Below are 9,951 nucleotides of genomic sequence, written 5' to 3'. Positions count from 1 at the left end.
TGTACACTCTCCCTGACCTGGACCATGCACTGGGAAACAACTGTGAGTGAATATAGACGTCTTTGACACAGGCCGTTCCATTGCCATGTTTTCAGCCCGCATTTCTAAACAATGGCCTGAATGAGTTTGACACCCCTGACTTAGTCGAAAGAAACTCCATGAAATCATAGCCTCCACCTCTGATTTATTTTGACACGTTAAGTCCAGCTCTCTTCACACTCAGTCTACTGCTCTGTCATTAGCCACCAGCGTGGAATGCTATAAGGGATGCTTGTGAATGCTCCATGCTCACAACCGTCCGACTGTAGAATATGTGGATTTTGTTTTGTGGTCTGTACTTATTTTGGCCAGGCCATATAAATATGTCCTCAAGGAGCTTTAAGAGCTAAAGCAGTATTCTTTGATGTCATATTATTTGCTTCTCTGTACCATGTGAGTTAGTCCACCATGCTGACTCCAGCTTCAGTCTGTCCATGCCTGGGCTCCTCACAAACCCGTTCAAATACCGACACGGTGGCTGACTCCCAGAGGTACTGGGGGCTCATGGGAACATCTATGGTAGCTGCAGCTGTACGCTATGTTGTAGTTCTTCTGTAGAGTCTTTGCCTTGTATGACATTTCCCGCCCCTAAACAACACTCTGTGGCAGAGACAGAGTGGCCTGGGGAGAGCTGGTAGTCCTAACACTCTCTGTCTTTACAGGTAGTTTGTGGGAGACGCTATCGAGGCATGTCGGTGTATCCAGGTATGTGAGGAATGTTTGGAAACAGCACATTGGGTCTGTGTATCTTGTCACTGAGGATCATGCCTCCCTGAACTATGTGTAGAGATCATTTAATGTTATCTGCAGAATCTCTTTTTGTTCTTTCTGTTTGTTCTTTGATCTTATGACTCACTGGTTGTGGTACATGTTATCATTTATGTACCCTCTTTACTGTCTTTGTGTAAGTGTGTGAGAATGTACACGTTGTAGTTCCTCGTTAGGTCTTTGATGACCTTTGACCTCTGCATGTGGCTCTTTCTTCTAGGCTGCCCCTGGATGACCCGTGGGGTGTGGTGCGTCTGCTGACTCCTGACCTGGGGGTGTTTGTGATCTCCCTGGTTACCCTGGTGGTGTGTAACCGGCTGGTCAAGAAGAGAGATGACGTCACTTTCCTGTCCATAGCCTCAGACTCTACACAGGGGGTGAGTGATTATCTACTCTATAGACACAGACTGGGCCTCACCGCTATACTGCTAATAATATGGGACATATGTGGGACATGCACACGCACACACATTTCTCATGCAAGTGCTAGGTAAAATACCCCAGAAACACTTATATCCAGTGCAAAATTTCGACTATCCAGTGCTAAATTATCCAGTGCTAAATTTCGACTGATTTGTTCCGGAACCTATTTGGCCAGATCTGGTATCTTTCGTGTCATGAAAAATAATTGTCACTTTTTGCAACATAAATTTTTTAATAAAAGCCATCAAAGTTACTTCGAGTTTCTTATTTGTTCATTCTCCTGCGCCCACAAAAGAAATTGAAAAAGTAGATTAAGAGTTGATTTGGGTTGGGCCGGGCAGGTTTATGGTTTGCGCAACACTGTAACCTATGTTTGAGACCAACGCATGGCTGTGGCTGTGTGAGAAGCGCACCAGTATCTCTCACATAACTAGAAGGAGATTCACTTTCTATGATCTCTCTCTGCTCTGATAGGCATGAACCTGCAACTGTCATCTCTCCAGCGTTGCACTTCATGTATTTCCTTATTTAAAAAAGATATATATATATTTCACCTTTTTTTATGCAGGTAGGCTAGTTGAGACAAGTTCTCATTTACAACTGCGACCTGGCCAAGATAAAGCAAACATAAACAGTGCGACATAAACAACAACACAGAGTTACACATGGAATAAACAAACATACAGCCAATAATGCAATAGAAAGAAGAAAGTCTATATACAGTGTGTGCAAATGGTGTGAGGAGGTAGGCAATAAATAGGCCATAGTAGCGAAGTAATTACAATTTAGCAGATTAACACTGGAGTGATAAATGAGCAGATGATGATGTGCAAGTAGAGATACTGGTGTGCAAAAGAGCAGAAAAGTAAATAAAAACAATATGGAAATGAGGTAGGTAGATTGGGTGGACTATTTACAGATGGACTATATACAGCTGCAGCGATTGGTTAGCTGCTCAGATAGCTGATGTTTAAAGTTAGTGAGGGAAATATAATTCTCCAGCTTCAGCGATTTTTGCAATTCGTTCCAGTCACTGGCAGCAGAGAACTGGAAGGAAAGGCGGCCAAAGGGGGTGTTGGTTTTGGGGATGACCAGTGAGATATACCTGCTGGAGCGCGTGCTACGGGTGGCTACGGGTGGTTATCGTGACCAGTGAGCTGAGATAAGGCGGAGCTTTACCTAGCATAGATTTATAGATGACCTGGAGCCAGTGGGTCTGGCGATAAATATGTAGCGAGGGCCAGCCGACTAGAGCATACAGGTCGCAATGGTGGGTGGTATAAGGCGCTTTGGTAACAAAACGGATGGCACTGTGATAGACTGCATCCAGTTTGCTGAGTAGAGTATTGGAAGCTATTTTGTAGATGACATCGCCGAAGTCGAGGATCGGTAGGATAGTCAGTTTTACGAGGGTAAGTTTGGCGGAAGCCGATTCTAGATTTGATTTTGGATTGGAGATGCTTAATATGAGTCTGGAAGGAGAGTTTACAGTCTAGCCAGACACCTAGGTATTTGTAGTTGTCCACATATTCTAGGTCAGAACCATCCAGGGTAGTGGTGCTAGTCGGGCGACCGGTTGAAAAGCATGCATTTGGTTATACTAGCGTTTAAGAGCAGTTGGAGGCCATGGAAGGAGTGCTATATGGCATTGAAGCTCGTCTGGAGGTTTGTTAACACAGTGTCCAAAGAAGGGCCAGATGTATGCAGAATGGTGTCGTCTGCGTAGAGGTAGATCAGGGAATCACCCGCAACAATCTACAGAGAAAAGAGTCAGCCCGAGAATTGAACCCTGTGGTACCCCCATAGAGACTGCCAGAGGTCCGGACAACAGGCCCTCCGATAGAATCATAGCCACGCGAAGGGTTCTGAAGGAACTACAGCACCCCTGATAAATTGAAATACATTTGACAAAGTTATAGAATTACTGCTGTCTGGTCAGAAATAAATGAAATCATTCAGAATAGCCTACTACACCATGAGAAGGCCTATCATTTAGCCACAGATGATCAATAGCTTCTTCTTTTTTAATAGCCTAGCTGTGGATTGTAGTCCAATAACCTAACAAGGAATAGCCTATAGTCGGGAACGCGCGGCAAATATGACAGTGAAAAAACAGCATGCAGATCAAACAGGCCTTTTGCAATATTTCAAATACAATCGAGGGAAAATACAGGTTGGAAAGCAAATTTCTCCTGCTGAAAAGAGAAGACTCTATGCTGTAGTCTACCAAAATATTTGATCAACTTCCAAATATTGTTTTAGAGAAAGAGATGCTTTTGGCACGACTGCATCAGCCATCACCAGCAAGTGAGCTGCGCATCATTGGATGAGACAGTGAAACTGGGAACCATTTTAAGGACTATAATTTCCTCCTCGATCTGTCTCCACACCTAGACCTAGGCTATTGATGGATTCAAGACAAGGTCGTTTTTATTTATCTCAGTTTGTCAGTATCAAAGTAGCCTGCCATTTCGATAATTTGTGCAGTATTAAAAAATATTCTGCCAAAGTCTCCAGTCATGTAAAATGACGTAGGATTGCATGAAATGCGTATATAAAAGTCCCCCAAAAAGGTCCCATGTGTGCAACTTCTGTAAGTGCCTCTACTCTACTGCTCGATGCCACTACGCAAATGTGAGGATTTATTATAAATGTGATTTTTTTTTCATACGTTCCGGTATCTCGTCACACCCCTCTCGCGCTCACTTTTTGGTCCGGCACCTCCCGATTGACAAATTAAGCACTCCTTATATGGTAATACTCCGAGCCATATATAGAGTAGTGGTAATGGTCTTGCGCTGCGAATCAGTGAGTCACATATAATAGGCAGTGTCCCTGGCTTCCACCACTCAGGAAATGGAAGTGGTTGACTCATTGCTGCATGGGCTGCTATATATAATGGAACTTTAGAACGCTACATTCTAATGGAACGTTATGGCACCCAATGTCTTGTCTCTGATTAAAGAGGAGGGTTCTGGCTGAGGTCAGTGCTGGAATGAATGTCTGAGCTGGCCTCAAGCCCTTCCACACTGTTCATATTCATTTCATGTTTTGTGCACAACCGTTTCTTAAATTAAAGAAGTCTTTAATAACAAACATATTTGTGTATAATTACTTCCCTTTAATCATATTCCAAAATTGCAGAATATATAGGACATCACATTCAGAATATTCACAAAGACGCACAACGGTATGCTGATAGCACTGTTGTGCAATCACTGCTGGTAAGAGAGAGATTATTATTCTCTGTATCTTGTGGTGAAACAGTGTTGTGGTATGCTACAGTAGTTTAGTGTTACTGCTCTCTGGTGTGTTGGTATTTGTTGTGGTGTTACTGGGGCAGAGAGAGACACAGGGAGGTAATGGGAAGGTTCCCTCAGACCTGGTGCTGGTGACAGAGGTAGCTATTGTTCCACCAGCTGAGTTGGTTTCCTGCTCTGCTCCACAGTGTGGGAGGCTAGCCCATCCTCAGCCTGCCTGGGAAAGAGAGGTGCTCCCCAGACGTAATGCTGCTTCCAACCCATGGGCCTCTCTCTCTCTCTCACACACACACACACACACACACACACACACACACACACACACACACACACACACACACACACACACACACACACACACACACACACACACACACACACACACACACACACACACACACACACACAAACACAACACACACAGCAGACACACACACACACACACACACACACACACACACACACACACACACACACACACACACACACACACACACACACACACACACACACACACCACACACACACACACACTGAGGTTTCACCAGCCAAGCTTTTCTCCTCCCTTTTCTTGTCGCAGACAGTCTCGGCTGCTCTTCACTCTCCAGACTACTTTCTACTTTCAATCTCGTTTTTTTTCTCTCCCTCTTTCGTTCTTTCTGTTGTCTTGTGCCATCCGAACACACTCCCTGTACAGCTGCCCAGAGCAACAGTTTTCTACTCCTGTCGTAGCCAGGGCAACCATCCAAACAAACACAGCCTGCCCCAATCTGTGTCAGAAATGAAAAAAAGGGCCATGACTCGATCAATGATCAAACACAACCAAACTGCTGTTGAGCCTCTTGTCCACTCTCTATTACATAGCTACAATTGGCAACAAACAAAAAAATCTACAATTCTCTCAAGTTTTGTTCTTCATTGGGAGAACAGTCTGTTCTCCTGTCTTTCCTCTCTCTGTTAAATCTGTATATCAGTCAGAATGTTTCTGCATACTGTTCTTTGCTTCAGAAGTGCTGTGCTGATTGAGGGAGCACTCTGAAGATTGATTGCCATGGTGTTTTATTATATATTTTTTCACCTTTATTTAACCAGGTAGGCTAGTTGAGAACAAGTTCTCATTTGCAACTGCGACCTGGCCAAGATAAAGCATAGCAGTGTGAACAGACAACACAGAGTTACACATGGAGAAACAATAAACAAGTATCATAACATGGTAGAAAAAAAGAGAATCTATATACAAAGTGTGCAAAAGCATGAGGTAGGCAATAAATCGAATAATTACAATTTAGCAGATTAACACTGAGTGATAAATCATCAGATGATCATGTGCAAGAGAGATACTGGTGTGCAAAAGAGCAGAAAAGAAATAAATAAAAGCAGTATGGGGGTGAGTAGGTAAATGGGTGGGTAGTTTACAGATGGACTATGTACAGCTGCAGCGATCGGTTAGCTGCTCGGTATCAGATTTTTAAAGTTGTTGAGGGAGATAAAAGTCTCCAACTTCAGAGATTTTTGCAATTCGTTCCAGTCGCAGGCAGCAGAGAACTGGAAGGAAAGGCGTCCAAATGAGGTTTTAGCTTTAGGATGATCAGTGAATACACCTGCTGGAGCGCGTGCTGCGGGTGGGTGTAGCCATCGTGACCAGTGAACTGAGATAGGCGGCACTTTACCTAGCATACCTTGTAGATGACCTGGAGCCAGTGGGTCTGACGACGAACATGTAGGCGAGGGCCAGCCGACTGGGCATACAGGTCGCAGTGGTGGGTCGTATAAGGTGCTTAGTAACAAAACGAATGGCACTGTGATAAACTGCATCCAGTTTGCTGAAGAGTGTTGGAAGCTATTTTGTAGATTACATCGCCGAAGTCGAGGATCGTAAGATAGTCAGTTTTACTAGGGTAAGTTTGGCGGCGTGAGTGAAGGAGGCTTTGTTGCGGAATAGAAAGCCGATTCTTGATTTGATTTTGGATTGGAGATGTTTGATATGAGTCTGGAAGGAGAGTTTGCAGTCTAGCCAGACACCTAGGTACTTATACACTATTCTAGGTCGGAACCGGTCTGGTGATGCTAGTCGGCGTGCGGGTGCAGAGCAGCGAACGGTTGAAAAGCATGCATTTGGTTTACTAGCGTTTAAGAGCAGTTGGAGGCCACGGAAGGAGTGTTGTATGGCATTGAAGCTCGTTTGGAGGTTAGATAGCACAGTGTCCAAGGAAGGCCGGAAGATAAAGATATGTGCGTCTGCGTAGAGGTGGATCAGGAATCGCCCAGCAAGAGCAACATCATTAGTATGCAGAGAAAAGAGTCGGCCCGAGAATTGAACCCTGTGGTACCCCCATAGAGACTGCCAGAGGACCGGACAACACCCTCCGATTTGACACATCCTCTATCTGCAGAAGTAGTTGAAACCAGGCAGAAGCAGATCAGTATAGAAAAACCGCGAGAGCTACTGAATCTGCCGATAAGATAGTGATGGTGTGACAGAGTCGGAGTTGCCAGGTCGATGAAGACGGCTCACAGTAATGTCTTTTACGATGGCGGTAGATGTCGTTAGTACCTTGAGCGTGGCTGAGGTGCACCCTGACCGGCTCGGAAACCGGATTGCACAGCGGAGAAGTACGGTGGGATTCGAATGGTCAGTGATCTCGTTGTTGACTTGGCTTTCGAAGACCTTAGATAGGCAGGGCAGGATGGATATAGGTCTGTAACAGTTTGGGTCCAGGGTGTCTCCCCCTGAAGAGGGGATGACCGCGGCAGCTTTCCAACCTTGGGGATCTCAGATGATACGAAGGAAGAGTTGACTGGTGACAGGGTGCCCCTCTGCTCCGCTCAGACAATACGTCGTTTCAGACGGAACGACCACTAGGGCTGAGACCCTGCCATTGGGTGCACTGCAGTTCTCCCTGACTGTGCAGTACACTCTATTAGCAGCACTCTATTGAGACACACCAATTGAGCAGCGCTCTCTTCTCCCATGCTCCCACTTTCAGACCTGCACACACATCAAAAACAACATTCTCACAACATCTCTGTGGTGTTGCTGTAACGTCCGACCGCAACGTTCTGCGTCTGTTCCTGTGTTTGGAATGAGCGGCTGCCTCCAGCCAGAGAGGCTGAGACAATGGTCTTTGATGTGGCCGGGACTCAGGGACTGCTGTGAAGCCTGGTGGTGTCAGCTGGGGAAACGGAGAACTGTGTTTGTGAAGTAGCAGTAGGCACATCCTTAACACATACAGTATACCTCACCCCACCCTCTCATCACACTGCATTCACTTTCCCTCTGGCTCACATGGTTTCACTCAGAAACTACATCTTAAGGGAGGACAGGGGAGCCAGCAGTGGTTTGTCAGTAACATAAACGTTCCTGTCTTATTTTGAGAGGAGGATTAGTCTTCATGAAACCCCAAGCATACTCCATGTGCAGCTCCAGAAACAGAATCACATTTGGTGTGCACGTGGCTAACCCTTGACCCTGTCCCCCTGTTGATCCGGGTGTATGGAGGGATGTTGTGTGGGTGACAGGTTGTGCATGTGTATGAGGGATGTGTAGTTAAGGGATGATGTACTATATGTGTGAGGAATACCGCCCCTCTTAGCCCACCCTAAGTGGGATTCCTCAGTGATGAGACTCCCGTGGTCAGCGGTGACTTCACACGCTGGGGTTCAACGACTCCCCTGGAACAGGTCACACTGAGAGGAGGCTGGAGTCATGAAGCCAGGCAGTCATCAGAGCAGCAGTTTAGACCGCAGAGGAGCCACTGGACAGCAGGAGAAGAGAGGGGACGTGATGAGCAGCGAAAGTAGGAGGGGTGTGAGGGAAGGAGAGGGAGAGTATAATAGATGGAGAGGGTGTATTAGGGAGATGGAGAGAGAGAGATAGGTATGGGAGTGCCGGCGGCAGGAGAGTGATGCTGATGATGATCTCTTGGGAGGAATCCTAGATGAAGGAAGTCCTCATTAGAAGGTTAGAGAGGCGTCTGAAAGAAGGGAATTGTTAGTGAGAGGCAAGCATCTGTCTAGAGATACTTCTGGTCATAGGATGAGATAGGAAAAACGGTATTAATGAAACATGAGGGAGAGTGGGGAGAGAGAGGCCTACTTTCCTTGTGTCTGTCTTTTGATCATTCTACCACTGAGCAGTCAGCAGCACACAGACTAACCCGAACGCTCTAGGTTAAACAGAAGACTACAGGGACTCCAGGTAGTTGGAATCCCACACACACAGACACACACACCACACACTCTGCCTCTTATACAGTATTCCATCATCGAGAATAATGTTGCTGATGCTTAAGATAATGCATTTTTGGTAATGGAAAGTTGTAGATAGCTATCTAGTGTACTATCTAGAACCTTAAATGGTTTTTCAGCTGTCCCCATAGGAGAACCCTTAGTAGAACCCGTTTGGGTTCCATGTAAAACCCTTTCCAAAAATGGTTCTACCTGGAACCAAAAATGTTTCTCCTATGGGTACAGCCGAATAACCCTTTTTTCTAAGAGTGTATGGGCACACTGGGTAACTGGTCGTTGAGATGTGTTTTGGTGCAGGTGTTTGTCAGGGAGATTCCCCTTTCCTCTATTCCACACATCAATAGTTATCTTCCTCTTGCCAGACTCAAACAGACACATTAAACAGCATTATAAACTCTCTCTTCCTGCTTGTTATTCTATTCGGGAGTGTAACGGAGTGAGACAGCTGGTGGCTGGTTGTGTCATGCCAGCCAAGTTAACCAGTGAGAACTTTAGATAGCAGCATTTCATGAAACCAAACACAACAAACCAGCCCAGAGTCTAAGATCGTACATGTGTGCAAAGCTGTCATCAAGGCGAAAGGTGGCTATTTGAAGAATCTCAAAAATAAAATATATTTTGATTTGTTTAACACTTTTTTGGTTACTACATGATTCCATATGTGTTATTTCATAGTTTTGATGTCTTCACTATTATTCTACAATGTAGAAAATAGTAAAAATAAAGAAAAACCCTTGAATGAGTAGGTGTTCTAAAACTTTTGTTCGGTAACAGAGCCTGGTAACTCGAACCAGGTTCTCTAGTGTCACAGCTAGCACTGCGATGCAATGCCTTAGACCACTGCACCACTCGGGAGGCCGGAAAAATCTTTTACATTTATCTTTTCAAGTGTCACGCTAACCTTTTTATAGTGTCACGTTACCCCAACCTCTTGTGACCTATGAAATAAATCCTGGTGTCCTGAACCGTAGTCAATGACACAGAATCTTATGGAGCAGATAGGTACCATGTTTGAGACTCTTCCCTCTGGTTGGTTCGTTAGTTGGTTGGTTGGTTGGTGGGTGGGTTTTTGTATTGCATCTGTTCATGACCCTCATGATAATCAATGTCACACATGTACTTAGAGTACAGTACACACACAAATACACTCTTACACATCAAGGTTAGGAGCAGTGGACAGACAGGATGCAAGGCCCAGTGTATTTACGAGGGG

The 9,951-nt window shown here is 45.2% G+C and overlaps 1 protein-coding gene across 1 annotated transcript in view; it reads left to right on the top strand.

The window, feature by feature from the left end:
* The window catches only part of piezo1 (piezo type mechanosensitive ion channel component 1 (Er blood group)), a 77,063-nt gene that overhangs the window by 40,965 nt on the left and 26,147 nt on the right, over positions 1–9,951 (top strand). The window contains 3 exon segments of the mRNA XM_070445388.1: positions 1–42; positions 702–744; positions 1,028–1,184. Coding sequence (XP_070301489.1) covers positions 1–42; positions 702–744; positions 1,028–1,184 — 242 coding nt within the window.

The sequence above is a fragment of the Salvelinus sp. IW2-2015 genome, linkage group LG10, assembly GCF_002910315.2.
Source record: "Salvelinus sp. IW2-2015 linkage group LG10, ASM291031v2, whole genome shotgun sequence".
Classification (NCBI taxonomy): domain Eukaryota; kingdom Metazoa; phylum Chordata; class Actinopteri; order Salmoniformes; family Salmonidae; genus Salvelinus; species Salvelinus sp. IW2-2015.
Note: the sequence above shows the minus strand (reverse complement) of the source record. Positions and strands in the feature narration are given on the sequence as shown.